General features: G+C 34.7%; 1 protein-coding gene across 1 annotated transcript in view; it reads right to left on the bottom strand.

The window, feature by feature from the left end:
- Positions 1-710: 710 nt before the first annotated feature.
- LOC131078477 (agamous-like MADS-box protein MADS1) overlaps positions 711-19762 on the bottom strand; it is a 63695-nt gene continuing 44643 nt past the window's right edge. The window contains exons 4-5 of the mRNA XM_059220238.1: positions 1321-1362; positions 711-1234 (exon numbers count right to left, since the gene is read on the bottom strand). Of these exons, the coding sequence (XP_059076221.1) occupies positions 1103-1234; positions 1321-1362 (174 nt within the window). The 3' untranslated portion in view covers positions 711-1102. The remainder of the gene's footprint in view (positions 1235-1320; positions 1363-19762) is intronic.

Genomic DNA, 19762 nt, shown 5'->3' on the forward strand with positions numbered 1-19762 from the left:
TACATATTTTATTTTTATATTTCAATTTTAGGAGTAGGAGTAAGGGTTAGATTAATCTATTTCAAACATTCATGCCAGTTTGAAGTAGAGAATGATTTAATTGAAAACTTCACAAGGATTTATAATTTGCTTAGTTATGAAAAGGGTACACCCGCCTAGGTAAAGTAGAGCTTGAAGAGCAGGGAATTTCAACAAAATTGGTTCATTCCAGTCGTTGACCAAAATCAATTGTTAAACTTGATCATAGAACTTGGCATATTCTTAGAGTTTAGCAAAACTGTGGTTTTGGGAACCAACAAGATCCCCTTAATGTCACCCTAAACTTTAATTATGTATGAGATAAATTGGATGGTCAGGACCCCCTCCTACTTTGGCTAAACTTTAATATGAACTTCATAATTTAGTACAAGATAAATTTTTTTTAAAATTATTTATTTCAAAAAGTTTTCATTTGTTTTAATTAATTTTAGTGAAGATCTATTAATAACTCATATGGTCTATGTTGAATTAAAGTAATTTTAAATTTAACTTTCTACATATTTTACATCACTATTTTTAATTAAGTTTAATATCTAACTTCACTAAAATTAGAATTTCAAGCTTTTAACTTCAAACACGACATAAATTAAGTAATAATCTCGTTTAATAGAGATCGTTTTCTTCTCTCAGTTTTTCCCTTGATCATCGTTAACTAGGTTTAGACATCATGCTAAAAATCAAAATCAGAGAGCTATTAATAACATTATAATTATTTTAGCTCAAACTCAGATGACTGGATTATGGATAATAAAACTGTTTATTCCAGTACATTTTTAACATTTCTAAGAATAAAAAGTGTCCCGAGAGAAAAGAACCAATTTTTACTCTTCTCAATCACAAATATATTGTTTGAATTTGCCAGTATGATACTAATTCAACCATTATATGACTGGCGCAGCATATCAATGGATTTTGCCATCCACATAGTTTCAAACTAAAGTTCTTCAATTTAATACAAATAACTTTGTCCAAATATCTTTTGGGCAGATAAATTAGAGCCCAAAAGATCCACAATAGACTCTTTTTTTGGTCCCCATTTCCATTCCTGAGAACTCTTACCACATCATGAAAATAACGTGAGAATAAGGTTAGTTTTAGTCAGATCTTGTTGAATTGCAGCATCTGTTTCCAATTTATTGTTGACTTCTTCCGTGATGTCAATATTAAATTTGCATGCCTTGTGACTTCTACCAATCTGTATCATATTTAGAATTCCATTCTGGTCAAAAATATAAGAAACATTATAATGGCAATTATGAGAAGGATAAGACAGATTGTTACCTTTTTATGCAGATTAGCGTTTTCCGATTCAAGCGACTTTTCCTGCGTTACAAGAAAATCATCAGACATTACCAAAAAAGCGTCAGCGCATATCTGATCAGCAAGGAATTTACAGCAGCTCTGTTTATGCAGTGTATAGCAATTCCAATTTAAAATGCAGAACATACCAAGAGAAAGTCAAATTAAGCTACAATGAGATTTAATTCATGATTGACTTCAGGGATGTTAAAACCCATGCGAATATATTACTGCAATCCTCAAGAGCAGCTTCTTCTATGCTCCAAAAAAGACTAATGGAGACCGACCATCTCAAAGTTTATTGGTAGAGACTTTAGTCTCAGAAAAAGGAAAGAAAAGAAAGATACAATATAATTAAAATTAAGAGGTTCCAAGGCCATTAGATTACATTGTATGATGCTTTTTAATAAATGTCATTTTCTAATATGTGACAGCAATAATGCCCATCAGCCAGACGATATCATTAATGCACATTGGGGCAAGTAGTCATCAATGGGACAAGTAGTCTTTGTTGTTGTAGTTTAATTTTATATTATTAATGAATATGATTGTGAATCATAATGTCACCCCTATTCCCTTCATCTATTTAATGGATGTCCTGCCTCTCATTTCATCAAGGGGATTTGGACTTTTTTGCATAATTGTTGTATTGTGATCAGCAGACCACCATTGGATTGTGATCAGCAGACCACCATTGGTTTTTGCCTTTATCAAAGCCAATTTCAAAGAAATTTGCCAGGAGATCCGAGTGCAAGTTAAAGATTGTAGGAGATCAAGAAGAGCTTAGAAATCCGAAGAAAGTTGATTTTCTTCTCGACTTTGAAGTGAACAGCTGTAGCAGTAATTGCAAAGTGAACAGCTGTAGCTGTAGTTGCAGAAAGCCAAAGATCTAGAACCTGTGGATAGAAGTTGGCAGAAAACAAAAGTTGTTTCTTTCTGTGTGAAGAGGGTTAGTGCAGATTTTTTATTTTTCTTATGGAGTATTTATTTTTCCTACACATATTTTATTAAGCTTGTTTAGGTTATTAGGAGTCGTTAATATGAGGACACGTGACGAAATACTTCAGCTACATGCATAATTCCCCATTTCACATGGGTAGATGAGTTACACGTTCTCTTTTGGCTTGTTGTGTCACCTCTCATAACCACTATTTTGTCATTACCTAAGTGGGTTATGGGGTGGTTGAAATTCTCACCCTCTTTTGGTCTTATGTGCCAGCTTTCTCAACTCCTTTCATGTAAGGAGGTTATGTCACATATTTTGCCATTTACAAAGAAGGTAAAACCTTCCACTTTTTTATGGGGAATAGGAGTTAATGCACCCCTTGGATGTATATGCTATTATTTTTTTATATAATAAACACTATACTCTCACTTTCACCAAGTTCAGTAACTGCTCAGTGAGAGTCATCTCTAAAATTCTCTTATGTCTCTATTTTTTCTCTCATATCAGAATTATCTTCATTTAGCTATTTTGATCTTCGATCATCTGTTGCTTGGGGAGTTGCATGTGATTTACGACTGACATCAGATCATGGCTTGATTCTCGCTTCTTGCAGAATCTAACATGGTATCAGAGTCGTGTCGTCTTGTATAGCTCATTGTTTTTCTGATTTATTTGAGAGATTTGAGACTATTAGATAGCTAATATTTTCTTTAAAAACCAAGTATGCTCTTTTGCATTCTCGTGTGACCTGGAGAATCAGAACAGTTTAAAAGAAAATAACTTCTAGTTAAATCTGGTTTATTATATATGTGTTCTTTGAGATCTAACTTCTAGTTAAATCTGGTTTATTATATATGTGTTCTTTGAGATCTGGATGAATGCAGCAGTTTGGTAATATAGGAAGCTTATTTAGCATTTCAGAGTATCCAAAAAGCTTGAGAAAGTCAAAAGTGACTTTTATTTCACCAAAGTTGGAGTTTGGAGGACAAAGTAAAAAAAATTAGAGTAAAATATTTTTACTCGAGCTATTTTCATTTCAGCTTTAGTGTTCCACCTTAAGTTTATTTTCAAGAAAAACGATTTCTGGGTTTTATTCTCAGCATCGAAAAACTTCAGGGTTCTGATGGTGTTCTCAAAAAATTAATATTTTTTTGCAGAAATCGAGTTTGAACAGCGCCTAAGTTTCTAGCAGGCAAATTCAGCAACCTTTCTTAAAAGTTGTATAACTTTTGCCTCAGGTGTCGGATTTTTGCAAACAAGTACTTGATGGAAAGATGAAAATGAGACCTTTCCATTATTGTAGGTCTCATTGAAATATTCTACCTTTTTTTAAATCAGATATTGCAGGTTGAATCAGCTGCATTTTGCTTTCCTTGAATAGCTCATATCTTTCAACTCGCAACTTTGTTTTTCAAAAAATAATAGTTGTTGGAAAGGTATTGAGAAGTATTTCGCAGCTATAAAGCTACTTTTCTCAGATCTTGTATGAAATTTATTAAAAAAATTTATTTCTAGCCATTAGAACCTTATAAGCATTGTAATCTAATAAAAAGTCTTGTAACACACTAATTATAAAGTGTCAACCTTGTAATATTTGGGGGCGTGATATCTGAGACTAGTAGAAAGGGGGGGTGTCACTTTATGTCTTTTGTGTAATCATAAACTAAGATAACTTCCATTCATGGGTAGGTTAGTCATGTCTCTTGATAACTATTTTCATCCTTTTCTTGTCAAGCTAACTTCAAAGAACCATTTGTCTTGGAAACAAGGGATAAAGAATCACTGCCTTGAACAGGATCTACTACCCTATCTCCTTGGACTCATTCCTGAGCCAAGTGACTATGAACAAAAGAATTGTTGGTTTAACAATAATGACATTGTCTATGGACTAATATGTGTTACTATTTCTGAGGATACTCTAAATCACATAGAGCACACTGAGTGCCCTTTCACTGCTTGGACCATCATCCAAAAATCGTATGGAGACATTGGATCTTCATCTGAAAGTGATGTTTCCTTTGATAACCATGCTCTTATGGATGATTTTGAGACTTCTATTGCCACATCTTGTATGGACATATTCTTCTATGATGATCAGTTTTTTGATAACCCATCTACACTTGTTGCTTCTTCAGAGTGGAGTGTTGCTTCTTCAAAAGCTTCCATTGATTCTTTGCAATAGGACATTCATAGTCTTTCAGATAGTGCTTTGTAGGATGACTTCTTGACAGGAATTTCAGACTTGTTTATAGAATCTCATATTGGAGATCTGGGAGATAATATTGATTGCATGCATCTTCTCTTTGATAAATATGATTCTTCTTCAGTTGTTGTGGAGAAACCTTTGGATCCTCTTGTTCACTCTCCACATCATCATTCATCACAGTTTGACATTAGTATGGATACTTTTGTACAACATTTGGAGGACACATATTTACCTTTAGAGGAGGCATATTTGTCTTTGGATTATGTTCTACATCAATCTCTAGAAGATTTTGGTTTATCGTCCTCAGCAATGTGACCTAGAACACCTAGTTTGATCATGACAGCTTTCAGCATCAACATGGAGACCACTAAGCAGAGTTCAAAGACATCATATGTTTTGCATCCTTTTCCTGCATATTCCTTGCAAGAATGGAAAGATATCATGCATACACATTTGGTTTTGTTTCTTCCTAAAGGAAAGAACATTGTTCAACGATTGTCGACCATCATCTACATCTAGTTTCACTTTTTACATCCTGCAAAAATTTATGTTGTAAAAATATTTCATTAAAATTTCTATTATATGTGTAGCGTCGTAAAATTGCGACACTTGCAATTTCGACTACATTTGGGTCTTCACGATGGCGGCACAACGTTGAACCTGAATGGAGACCCCAAAACCTGTTTACGACATCAAAAACTGCATCTTTTCTGCACCTTGGCCTGATCCTCCTTGCACCCTGTTGTCCCGGGAGGTGGGACCATGGCGCCCAGCGCCCTGGTCCCTGGCCTTATTTTGGGCCCGGTCTCTTGTTGGGCATCGGGTCTTCAAGTTTACAATTTGGAAAATAATGCTCCTAGGTCGGCCTAAGGTCAGAAAAATCAGTCTCCTAACCCTAATTGACAAGTATATAAACTACATTTCCCCTCCCATTTGAAGAGGAGGAAAAACATATGTGTGCAAGAGGCGAAAGCGATAGGCAAACATTCAAACATTCAAGCATTCAAGCATTCCTTCAAGCAATTGAACATTCTAAGTTTGCATTCAAGGCTAGGTGTTGCATTCAAGATAAGGATTCAACCATTGAAGAGGAGATCACATACAACATACAACATCATTACACCTTCGCATGTAAGAATACAAACATTCTTACAACAAGGTATCAATACTTGATTACATTACAAACATTTACATTTACAGCATTCTCATTTCTTGGTTAATTCCAAAACCGGGGTTTGACCTGAAGGCAAACCCCTAATCCCTAACCCCCCAATCGTCCTCTCTTTTCTGTGTGTAGGTTGCAGGTACGCGGCTATAATTGAAGATCTGGAATCCTTGTGCAGAGATGAACAAATCCCCCTTCATTTCGCGGATTTTTCGGAGGACCGTGTGCACTCCGGGCGCCATTGTCTTGTCAACTTTCGCTCAAACTTGCAGGACAACATCGTCTCGACATTTTACTGCTAATTCCAGGTCCGTAGCTTCATCCCGTGTCTCTATCTCCGTCTACAAGCGAATCTTTCTTACTTTTACATACATTCCTAGTTCAATCCTTCTATCTACATTCTTTACAAAAGAGGGTATCCTTGCTATCTCAACCCTTGAAACTCATTTAGAATTCAATCTTGCATTGTGTGGGATCGGATCTTGTGAGTTTCAACCCCTCTTTTGAATGTAAAGTCTCTCCTAAGTGAAAACCGTCAATCCTAGTGACCTCCTTTCTCTCTCTTTGGAGTGGGGGGAACACCTAGGGTTTGATTTTCTGCTTTACAATATGTTATGTTTTATTTTTTAAAAAGCTTTAGAGCTTTGGGTGCCTGAAGATTATTTTTATTTGTAGAACATTATATAAGGAATTTAAAGAAAAAGTACTCTAATATTTTTTAGATTTCTTTTATATCATCAAAAGTGATATTTTGAAATTTCTTTTTTAAAGCGGTATGTCAATTCTTTATAATTAAGCATATTATTGGTCACAACTGACACTTATTTTTCAAAAAAATAATAATAAAAAAGATATTTTTGTGTGGGTTCTATTTGAATGGGCAAGGGGAGTATTCATTTGCAGAGATCTCTCCCAGACTTTGTGTTGAGCATTTGGGTCATTGAGCATATTTTTATGGCAAATATGGCAGGAAATGTAATGTCTAAGATGTTAATTCCTATCTTTGAAGGAAATAATTTTACATATTGGTGTACTAGAATGTAAACCATACTCAAATCTAAGAATTTGTGGGATATTGTTCAGTGCAGATATGAAGAGATGGAAGATGTAAATGCATTGAATGACCAATAGAAAAGGGAATATAAATCAAATATTAAGAAAGACAATTAATCTTTGTTTTTTATTCAGGGTGCAATTAGTCAAGCCATTTTTTCCAGGATAAGCAGCGTTGTTCACTCCAAGCAAGCATGGCAAACACTTGGCACTGCGTATCAAGGTGCATAAATTGTCAAATTGTAGACAAGGAGAAAAACCTTTAAAAATGTAAAGATGACTACTAGTGAATCTATCAATGAGTTTCTAACAAAGATAGAAGGTCTAGCGAATCAAATGAAAGTACTAGGGGAGAATGTAGATGATATGCATGTCATCAAAAAAATATTGAGAAGTTTGATTCATAAATTTGAAGGTGTGGTCTCCATAATTGAGATTTCAAAGGATCTCTCAAGTATAAAAATAGATGAATTAAGTGGAGTTTTGTTAACTGTTGAAGAAAGAATGAAAAGTAATGAAGAAAGCTTATAACAAGCATTTTCCTCTAAAGCAAATATGAGGGAAAAGAAACACATTATCCAACAATCATAATAAGATTGACTATAGCAATAAAAATGAATACAAACGTGAATCTAGCAATTTTAGAGGAAGAGGAAATTATTTCAGAGGAAGAAGTCGCAACTTTAGAGGAGCAGTAAGAGGAAGAGGTAGAAGTAATGGAAGAGGCAATGATAAAAAAGATGTCCAATGCTCTCACTGCAATACGTTTGGACACTACTTCAGAGTGATGGTTTAAATAAGGTGAAACCAAAAAGAGAAATTCCAATAACACTATCGAAAATAAACAAAATTTGTTCATTTCTTGCTTCAATACAAATGTCAATGAAAATAGCGTGTGGTATATAGACTCTAAATGTCCTTCACATTTGACATCTAATGAACATCTATTCGTCAATTTAGATCAAAAGCATCAAAGTACAAGTATTACTAGGAAATAATAATTCTCATGGAAGCAAAGGTAAGGGTACTATTGCAGTTACAATAGAATATGGTGAAGTAAAACATATCAATGAAACACTATTGGTTCCAACACTCAAAAAGAATTTGTTGGTTGTTGTACAAATGTTGGAGCGAACATACCAAGTGATTTTTAATGAGAATGAGTGCATAATAAGAGTTCAGTCAAAAAGGAATGCAGTTGTTGCAAGAGCAAAGATGACAAGTGATAGGATATTTCCTCTTCATTTCACTCAAGGAAACCAGGCACTAAAGTCTAGTGAAATGAATGAAAGTAAAATTTGGCACAAAATATATGGTCACTTCAATTTTAATACAGAAGATGTGTGAAAAATGTATTCTTGGCAAACAACATAGGATAAGTTTTCCTATTGGAAAATCTAGTAGAGCTAAGCAACATCTTGAGATATTGTTTGAAGTATAAGCTTGTGTGGTTGTCATTGATGTCAAACTTGGTTATCTAGATAGATTTTGGTCTATATATGCGCTTGGTTGTTACATTTGTGGTTGGTGTTGAAGGTTGAGTTTGGTACTTTAGGTGTTAGTTGTGGTATTTTGATTCAGATGTTTAAGTTGTTCTCTAGCAGTGTGTTTGTCAAACTGGTACGGAAAGTCTTTGGTGGCCTTCGAATATGTTGCAAAATTTGGTTGTGGTTTAGTGGATGTGATTTTATGGCTCTTTTAGTATTCTCAATATGCTTCTCTGATGTTTTCTTTGTTCCACAAGAGAGCTTTGTGGATTCATGTTTGGAATATTTAGTTGTGTTATGATTCGATGTGACCAATCGAGTTATCTTGATTGGATTATATTCTTTTGGTCTAGAAATGAATTGGAGTATGTATTAAGAATTTCTTATGGGTCTCACGATGGCATGCGGAGATCTGTGTGAGGTATTTCATATCGGAAAATGTTCTTTGGCCGATTGATTGCTATGTCTACACAATACATTTGGTAATGTATTTGGAGAATGTATTAGCGTGTGCGGAACATTGGATTCATCTTGGAAGAATGTATTGTGATATGTTTTGGTTCCCTCTTTCTCTTAGAATGGATCACTTTGAGTATTTTTGGTCCAAGTGGTTTATTTTATTTAATAATATGCTTATTCTATTTTTGGTCGACCCTCAATTAGGTTTTTGATAATCTCTCATATTTAAGGAGTGCGGATGTATGAGTTGAGAGTATGATGTATGGATTGTGTGTGAATTGATGAGAAGAGTATGCAAATGATGTGTAAGCAGATTTGAGATTGCAGAAGTGCAATAGTCAAAGATTTGAAGATGATATATTCAATGAGACAGTGTGTTCAAAAATGGTGATTTTCAAATATGTTTGTCATGATGTTGGTCGCTTGATCTAGTTGTTGAAAGATAATTTCATGTTTAAGAGATTCTTCTTAGTTTCAATTCTACTATTTCTCTCATTACTAATTAATAGTGAATCCATCGACAACATCTTGTATCTTGCCCTAAAGCAGTGAGCCTCAATTATGCAAGTCCTTGTATCTTGCCCTAAGGTAGTGTGTCTTAGCCTTGCAAGTCCATTAGGTGTTGTTGGTCCTTGGAAGTGAGCCTAAAAATTTGTAATCATTCATATTCATATTGTGAATTATATTCTCACTGTGGTTTTCCCATGTTTGGGTTTTCCACGTAAATCTAGTGTTTATGTGTTGATGATTGATTTGTTACTGCTATGCTAGTTGGTGTTGTTTATAACTAATCTATTTTGAAGTTTCAGTCTGATTCACCCCACCTCTCAGTCCTCCCATTTTTTCAACAGATAATTCATATAGATTTGTGTGGTCCTATGAAAATACCTTCTTTGAATAAATCTAAGTATTTTCTAACCTTCATTGATGATCGCTCAAGAAAAACTTGGTTGTATTGTTTGGTTACAAAATCATAGATGTTTGACAAATTTATAGAGTTCAAGAGGATGGTTGAAAAACAAAGTGGCAAGTATATCAGAGTGATAAGGTCAGATAATGAAGGTGAGTACAAATCAAATCAATTTCTAGATTTTTGCAAAAATCATAAAATCAAGAGAGAATTTGCTACTTCCTACACTCCACAACAAAATGGAGTTTTTGAAAGGAAGAATAGGACAATAGTTTAAATGACAAGATGTATGATGAAAGAGAAATTTGGATAAAATTCATTGGGCAGAAGCAATATGCACAACAATGTATCTTCTAAATAGATGTCCTACAAAAGCAGTTAAAGAAATGACTCCTGAACAAGCATGGTCTGGGATAAAGCCAAGTGTTGATCACTGGAGAGTATTTAGGTGTGTTGCTTATGCACACATACCAAAAGAAAAAAGATCTAAATTAGATGGTAAAGCCCTAAAATGCATTTTTATTGGTCATGGGACCAAAAATAAAACATGTACGTTATATGATCTAATAGAAAAAAAGCTTGTAATAAGTAGAGATATGGTATTTGATAAAGCGGCAAAACATAGCAAAGAAAATAAAATAAAGAGAAAAGAGATAATGATTGATGAAAGTGAAGAAGAGGAACAAGAAGAAGATGAACCTAAATCATCTATTGCAAGAGAAATAAGATATCAAAAATTTTAAAAGAGAACATAAAAGAATCATCCAACGACTCTTATGTTAGATTTAAATTTTGAAAAAATGAGAACACGATCACAATCAAAAGTGAATTATGCATAAATGAATTTGTTGGTCCCACAGTTATACTGAGAGGGGGGGAGTGGGTGGATCAATATAGCTCTCTTCTACTTAATTCTATTTTTAACAACTTTAACCAAAACTAGATTTATGTGCAATGAAACCAATAATACAAATCACAAATAACTATGATAAGAAAGTTTATATTAAAATGTCTTTTTATAATTTCAGACACACCAACCCCTCATTTAATTTGCGAGCACCAACTCACTAGAGGTACTAACCCCTCATTCAATTAGAAGCACCGACCTCTCAAATCTGCTATAAGTCCGATTACAAATCTACCTTAAACTCTGCTCTAGGTCTTATCACAAATTTGCTATAATTCTTTTTCAATTCTACCATAAAATAAGCATATTACTCTCTTCTAGAATCTGCTCCAAATTATTCCTTGAATTGTTCATTAAATCTTCACCCTATGTTATTCTCTATTTACTATATTGGAGTCTTCTATCTTCCTTAAGTCTGAAATGAATCAGATCAAAGAAGTTTTTTCCTTTATACTTTCACCCTTTTTTTTCTTCTATTCAACCCACACACAATGAACATTATATATCTCCCAGAAAAAATGACATCCTGTCATAAATATTTCACTTCAAAACTAATCGCACCATTTCTATTAACTAGGGGAGAGAGACCAGTAATCGTTAGGGTCAACTTCGTCAACATGTAGCCGTCACATGGAATATCATAAGACCTCTGTTTTTTTTTAGAAATGTAAAATGGACACTTAACTATCTATAACTAAGGTTTGAAGATGTGACTCATCATGGAACTCATCAAAATAATGTGTCTAGTGTGAAGTGTCAAAAAAATGGCTTTTTAAAGATTCGACGAAAACTTAATCTAAAAATCCCTAGTAGTTGAATAAAAAAATATCATTTGTAATTAGTACAATATCATATTTTTATGTAAAATATAACTTATATGCAACTTAAATGGACCAAATGCCTATTAGTAATCATAAGTGTGTATTATCTCTAACTTTTATATCCAACACCAAAGGACCAATAGTCGAACACAAAAAATATTTGTTATAGAAACAATATTATTATATAAAATACAACTTATATTGAACACAAAGGGATCAATTGTTGAACACTAAAACCTTTTGAAAATCCCTCACATTTCATAGAAAAAAACAACGTATTTATTGTGTTTCACATTTTATATTTGTGATAAGATAAATTACTAATATGAAATACTCCAACGCATATACATTGCTATCCCAATAGTTGTACACATAAGAATAATATTTTTTCACTATGATAACAATACTTGTTTTAGTGAGCATTTTATTTTATAAATGACACACTTATAGTGGATAGCTATGATATTTTATTTGAAACAAAAAACGTTTTATTTCATTTGTTAATGAATGTATTTATGCCTTTTTTATATAATATTTATAAGTTCTCTTGTGTTCAAGTATTGGTCTATTTTGACCAGCATTTGGTATTTTTTTAATTTACATGTGGATTATTTATTTACAGCATATAGTATAAATATGTGGCAAGACTGGATATTATATGCACAATTGCTATAACGACTATTGGACCCTGTACAACTACTAGCCCCTCTCCCATAATCACTTGCCTTATTTTAATCATTGCATTGAAACGTTATTACCATTCTAATTTCAAATCGTTGACTTGTATTTTAGAAGATCACGTAGCCTCCTTTACAAAAGTTTGTTGTCTTTGAAAATAATTATATTTTAATAATTGACTAACTGATTATCAATATATGTGAATCGGTTATTAAGTTTCTAATTTTGTTCAAAACAAATCGCCACACTTTGCACATATGAGAATCAATCACGCTCAACATTGCATAAAAGGATAGAAATATTAATCTGATTTTAAAGGTTGACTTGTCTTCAAAACACATTGCTATCTGTTCGATTTGCCAAGTATCAAATCGTGACACTCCATTCGATTTTCTTCACATATCTTGATCTCCACACTTGTGTAGCACTCATGATGATCATGATGACTGCTTGCATAGGAGACATATTGACATCAATGATAATAATTGAAAAGATTCAAGTTATGGAAAATAATGAGCCACAAATATTTGAACAAATTCAAGAAAAAAAAAATGGATTGAAGAAATGAATAGTGAAATAGAAACAATTGAAATGAATGACACATGGGATTTGGTTTAGTTACCTTTTGGTAAGAAAATTATTGGTACAAGGTGGGTGTACAAAACAAAGTACAAATCTAATGAGAACATTGATAAGTATAAGGCTAGATTGGTAGCCAAACAATACACTCAACAAGAAGGTATTGATTACACTGAAATAATTACACTTGTAGCACAAATGGATACTATCAAATTGGTTTTGGCTTTGGTAGCTGAGCAGAGTTGGATGCTTTATCAAATGGATGTAAAGAGTGCTTTCTTGAATGGATATATTGATGAGGTAGTGTATGTTTCACAACCGAAAGGTTTTGAAATACCTTCTAAAGAACATTATTTTTATAGATATGGTCTCAAGCAAGCACCGAGGGCATGGTATTCAAGGATAGACTCATACCTTCAACAAAAAGGTTTTTCAAGAAGTTAGTCAAATCCAAATCTTTATATTAGAAGCTCAGCTAAGGATATTTTTATCTTAGTTCTTTATGTTGATGATCTTATCTATGCAAGGAATAAATCAATTTTATTTGTAGTGTTTAGAGCAGTCATGATTGTTGAATTTGAAATGGTTGATTTGGAACAAATGCACTACTTTCTTGGTATAGAAGTATGGCAAAGCAAAGATGAAATATTCATGTCAAAAAATATTCTTCAAATATCCTACAAAAATTTAAGATGAAAAGTTGCAAACCAATTACAACACCTATTGAAGTTGAACTTTAATTGTCTAACTTAGATGTGTAAGATCTAGTTGACCCCACTCTATACAAACAGTTGATTGGAAGTTTCATCTACTTAACTACACCTTGTCCATATCACATATTTAGTGAGCTTGGTATCTATTGGCGTGTTCTTTATGACAGCACCTAACATAGAATAAAGTTGCCCAACGGTCACTTTACTCTCTCTTGATCAAAGTACAATTGTTTGCTAAGATTGTCGTAAGTTCAGATAATTGACTCCAAGGTTCCTATATGCAATGGATGTGACTCAATAGGCTCGATGTGATATACCGATAATCCAAGGGGACTTATGCTCACTCAAAGAAGATGAAATAATTTTGCAACTTTCAAGGAATTTACGTGCGAATGATTTATCAATGGGAAGCTCCTTTATTTAGGATTTTTGGGGTTGAAATATGTAGAAAATAAAAGGGGAGGGTTTAGGAAATCTACGCTCTTGATCAAAGTACAATTGTTTGCTAAGATTGTCGTAAGTTCAGATAATTGACTCCAAGGTTCCTATATGCAATGGATGTGACTCAATAGGCTTGATGTGATATACCGATAATCCAAGGGGACTTACGCTCACTCGAAGAAGATGAAATAATTTTGCAACTTTCAAGGAATTTACGTGCGAATGATTTATCAATGGGAAGCTCCTTTATTTAGGATTTTTGGGGTTGAAATATGTAAAAAATAAAAGGGGAGGGTTTAGGAGATCTACGCTAAGTCTAAGAACAAAGAGACAATGATTGGTTGGGTGAAACCAACCAAATTTTGCTTCGCCACTAGAAGACAGCTACACAAAGGTAATGCAATCTTCAATGGTTGTGCAAAATATTTTCAAAACACCAATGAACACCATCAACAAACAATGTCCACCAAATGATCGAAGTTAAGTTTCCACATATAAGAGGCTCAAACTAACCTTGCAAAGTTAATAACAATCAGCTACTAACAAAAGGTATGAGCAAAGGTTTCACTGCAAACAATCTCATCAATCTCGTTCATCTAACAACTAAAAACAAATCTACTCTAAGTGAAGAGAGCAAGACCATGCAAGTTACAAAATAGAATAAGCATACACCATCAAATTGAACAATGTATTAAATGCTTCAACAACTTATCGCAACAATCTTAAAAAGCAATCTCTCCTCCCTTACAAAAGAGAGGGATCTCTCCTTTATATAGGCTTCATGCCTTGGCTACATGCAAAACCCTAATTAGGGTTTTTCCCTAAAATATTCCCCACACATGATGCAATAAGGTGGGAATCAACAATAAATGCCCATTATGCCCATATACAATTAATTCCATCCCATTACAATTGGTATCCAAAATATATTAAATACATCATTTTTCGCTAAATTTGCCCAACATGCAATGAATATTCTTCCATGCAAAAATCACACCATGTCATAAATGCACCATCACCACCACATGGGACGGCTACATGCAAAAAGAATCAACCATAATGTCTTAAATGTGATGGCTACATGCAAAAAGATGCTCCATTGATTCAACATGCATTGACTAGGCTGTCACTTGGTCAAAATATTCCAGCAATAAATATGCCACTGTCACTCGGTCAAAAGATCCTTGTCCAAAAATGGACAACCATTATCTCGCTCATTAATGGAATAAGCAATGAATTTGGCAATGACGGCCTCTAATTCTCCTACAGAGACACTTGGCATGCTCTCTTTCCTAAACTCCATCAATATAATTTCTTCTTCACTCTTGGAGAAAAACTCTCCCATTCTACAACCATTTCGTGTGTCCTCTGCATAGTACTAGAAAATAAAGAAACATTTTCCAAGTGTGCCTTTTCAAATGATCCCACAAAGAAAAATTCATGCAATTGGGCCCTTAGGAAACTTACTGTTACTCCGTCGTCATTCAACTTCCTTGTGAATAATGCCTCAACTGCATTGAGGATTTCAAAGTCAAAGACTCCATGTTGAATCTTTCGAAGGCTTCCCTTCCAACGTAGATGACACAAAACCATTGCAGAAAATCATAAATCTCATTCTCCTAGATCACTTTCCTATCAATCAACGTCTGCTTAGGAGCTTTCATCAATACCCTAAGTCACGGAATGGTTAGGCATTGATAAATGTGCACATCTTCCCATGAACTTTCTGCAACTTCTAGCTAATTCGAGAGGGTAATAAGTCTAGAATGAATTTCTTCAATGATTTTTTGACTGCTGTAAAAATATCCTCCACCCATTCCTTAGAATACTAGGCAATTTTCCTAACCTCTTTAGTAGAGTCAATAGATTCTTTAGGAAGAAAGGAAGGAGGAACAAAGGGCAAATCTTCCTCCTTGAGTAGATGTTTGGAACTCTTAACATATTTGCATAAGGCTTTGTTTTCACTTTTCAACCTTATACACTTTTCCTTTATCTTCTGCATCTTTTCCTTCTGATCCAAGGAAGATCCTTCAAATTCTTCCACCAGCTAAGTCATGGAAGCACACCCAAAATCAGCTTCTCTAATCACATATCATCTAGTGTGATTTAATTTCTATCCTTGTCCATTATAGGCTCAACTATATGCAAAGTCCTAGACCTAGACTCATCCCTTGTGATTTTGGAAAACTTTTGAGTGGCCTTCTTTTCTGTCGGTTTATCCATTCTTCTCAAAAGTTATTCAAACTCCTGTGTTCGATCCACTTCTTTTTCTGGTTCTCTTCTCAATCTATCTCTTAGACAATTTGGAGCAGTTGTCGACTGATCCTTAATTTCTATATGTACCTGCTCATGTGAAGCTTCCTCCATTTCTCCAAGGATTGTTTCTATGAAACTATCCTGTGGTGGCTCTTCTGGATGAGAGAGAAGTTTTTGCCTTTGACCTCCTGGTTGAGTTGTCCTATGTGAAGAGTTGATGCTAAGAACATCTTGTGCAAGCCTACTATCAGTTTTGGTGGATTCAATGGATTTTCGTGTGAGGTGAAAAATGATGATGAAAAACTATTGCAAAACCAAAAAGATCCAACCACAAACAATCCTAGTCCTACAATAAAAAATTCATCATACACCAATGAAGAAACTTAAAAAATATGCAAATTAACAAATTGAATTAATAATACCATTGACATGCCAAGTAGGGTTTGATCTCCATTGTCTCCTATCTCCATTGGTCTTGTTTGATTTATTTGCTCTTAAATTTTTGAATTATGCACAAGAGCTCAATAGTGGTTGATAAAGTCGCTTGATCGCAAGAAGACTTGATTGTATAAAAAGTGTTAGATGATTGACTAGATGAATTAGTTAGGGTTGATAAGGATAAATGAATCCTCTTATATAGAAGACACTTTAGAAAATGGAGTGATAAGATTGAGAGGTGAAAGAAATAAATGGTCGGCTAGGATTAAAGGGTAGGTAGAAGAAATAATAAAATAATGAAGGGGATATGAAAATTAAGAGATAAATGACATGTGCCATGAAGAGAAAAAGCTAATGAATTAATAAAATAAATAAAGATTTATTTAATTAATAGAAGAAGTGGGACCAATTAAAAAATAAAATATTTATTTAATTTAGGAAAAGATAATATAAATAAATAAAAATATTTATTTAAATGAGGAAAGGGCTAGAAGAGGCTAAATGAAATTTAAATAAATAAATAATTATTTAATTAATAGAAAGATTAAGATAAAATAATTAAATAAATAAAATATTTATTTAATCAAGCTAGGACAATTTTAGGTGTCTACATATCCTGTGCGAACATTTCCACCTCTCACACACTAGAAGAACGACTAGGGGATTGTGCCTCTTCTACTCGCTCTTTTTTGTTGTGGTTCTTCTTGGTGGACTTCTTACTAAACATTTGTCTGGATTTTCAGTTGAACATTTGGCAGGACCTCCTTTGTTTTCCTTGTCCTAGGCCTCTTTGGAAAATTATTTCCTTCACTCAGTCCAACTCCTTCCTATTGGATTTCTCTTTCCTCAACCTGGGCCTATGAAAATCCTTCTATGGCCTCGCTATAGGAATGTAGATTTCTCATTAATTAGTAGTACAAGTGGACATTTCATTCCTTTCGTGCCCTAATATGTTTTTGGTTAAGGTAAAAACAGGTTTTGAAGGGGCCCCGAAACCCTTTACAATTCGAGTTTAACAAAAAAAGCAACAAGAAACAAAAAGGAACAGACCAATGGAAAGCCAACAGAAAACCAAAGAAAACTAGCTAAAGCCCCACAAAGCCAACAAAACCGGCTAGACCCAAGAAGAAAAACTAATTGATTTTTTTTAGGGCATTATCCAGGGTGTTGCTAATCCCATGCAGTTCTTCGATGTTATCCCTGAGATTTGGGAGATCCTTAGCAGAAGCAGCCATAGCTTTCTTGACACTCGCCCTAGTCCTCTTGGTAGCACCACCAACCGGAGTACCTTCACCACTACCAATCTGGATAGTCTCATCATCCATGTCAAGTTCCACCACCGGCTTAGCAGAGCTGGTATGATCGAAGACCTTAGCAATATCCTCCAAATTTTTAGTGACAGTTGACAGGATATTCGAGATGATACCCATCAAATTTTTCATGGCCTCTCTCCCTTCTTCCAGCGATTTAACCTTCTCTTCCATATCTTACTTCCATTTTATCGGCTCCCTATCGTCATTCTCCTTCTTCTCATTTGTATTTTTCCCCTTTTTTTCCAAGTTCTTCAAGAGTTCATAGGTCCATCTATCATAATCCAGTCTCGCCTCGGTAAGTTTTTTGAGGTTATCCAGGAATAACCCGTTATTTTCCTTGTCCTCGCTTAAACTTTCTTTAGTCATATTCTTCTCAGGTTCCTTGTTCCTTTCTCTCAAAATTCGCATCTATTTCCTCATTATCCTTATAATTCACATCCTCCATAGGATGGTTGTTGTCCTTGCCAGGGCATTCGCTATGGATAGGGCTTTCATTGTCAGACTCATTATCACCACTTTCCTTCTCAATACCCACCTCCTCATCTTTCCAGCTGTCATCACCATCGGAATCATCCATCTCCATTTCACTGCCTTCTTTTTCAATTTCTTCTATTTCCATCCCAGGGGAATTCTTTCTTTTTTTGCTAGAAGACGCCTTCTTCTTGCCGGAATAGCCTCCCTCCATCTTTCTCTTCCTCGGGGAGGCAGATAATCTCTTTTTTTCCAACAGGGCAAGGGTTTCGTAGTGCTTATAGATGAGCAGCAAGAGCCCACAATAGAGAACCGGACTAGAGGGATTCTTACTGTGTTTATTGAGGGACCTAAAAAGGTAGTTGGGCAAGGATACCTTTTTGTCATGTCTGAAATGGTTTAAAAAAACAAAGTGGTAGGTGTGGGCCCTGGAGAAATGGCCCTTAACCGTGATATATTCCATTATAGCGTTCAAAACCCAACCCCATATTTTCTTGATATTAACAGCTTCATAGTAACCTCCTATGGCTTTGCCAATTTTGTCCCTCTTTTTCCTTCTGCGGGAACAGATTAACCGTGTTGTTGGAGACTTTAAGGTCTCTAAAAAAATTAAGCCCAAAACGGAGCATGCCAGTCACATTAGCTATGAGGCACACATCCAACTTGAACATAACTCCATAGATTTTAAAGGAACCATTAAACCAATTTTCAAAAATTTTGGTAACGGCAAGATTTACCCTACCTTTATCATAATCCGCAAGCTTCTCCATAAAGCTTGTGAGGGATCCTTTTTCTAGTTTCACCCACACCTTCGGTATCGCTTTCCATGTTAATGGATTATTAGGTTCCTCCCTCCTTAAATCTCCTCCCATCTTCGAATTCGGATTATCAGCTTTGTTCCTCTGCAAACTCAACACTCCTTTCCTGTAGTTACTCGATAATTTTAACTAGGTGACCCACAAAGCATGTGACGTATTATAAGAAATGGTTGGGGATCTACCGCTCTGCCAGGTAATAATTACATTTCCATCAAGGCAAGAATTAATCATATGCTTTGTCATGATTATGCAGTCCTTCCCTTCCCATATATTTGTCCCTTCTAAGGAGCTCCTTAATGTTTATGTTGACATCTTCCCCGTGCCAATTCATTTGAGAATCAGCATTAACCCCTAAGTTTGCCAGGCAATCCGCCACCGTATTTTTTTCTCTAAAGGCATGTTGAATTATAATATCTTTAAAACTAGCAATAATTTCCCTAGCTTGCAAGATAATATTTTTAGTTGACCATGATGGCTCCAACTCCCCCTTCAGACACTTAATAATATTAAGTGAGTCTCCTTCGAGTCATAATTTATCATGATTAAGATTCTTGGCTATAATTGAGGTGTTCAGGGTAGTTGAGACTTCGGTAAAATGACTTGTTTGACTCCCCAAAGGACCACCAACCGCCACTAAGCAACTTCTAGCAAAATTCCTGACAATGCCCCCATATCCAGCTTTACTCGGATTCCCCTTAGAGGCCCCATCAAATTTAGCCTTAATCTACCCCTAAGGAGGAAAACACCAAAAGAGACCTTCTCT

Source organism: Cryptomeria japonica, chromosome 5 (assembly GCF_030272615.1).
Source record: "Cryptomeria japonica chromosome 5, Sugi_1.0, whole genome shotgun sequence".
NCBI classification, from domain to species: Eukaryota; Viridiplantae; Streptophyta; class Pinopsida; order Cupressales; family Cupressaceae; genus Cryptomeria; species Cryptomeria japonica.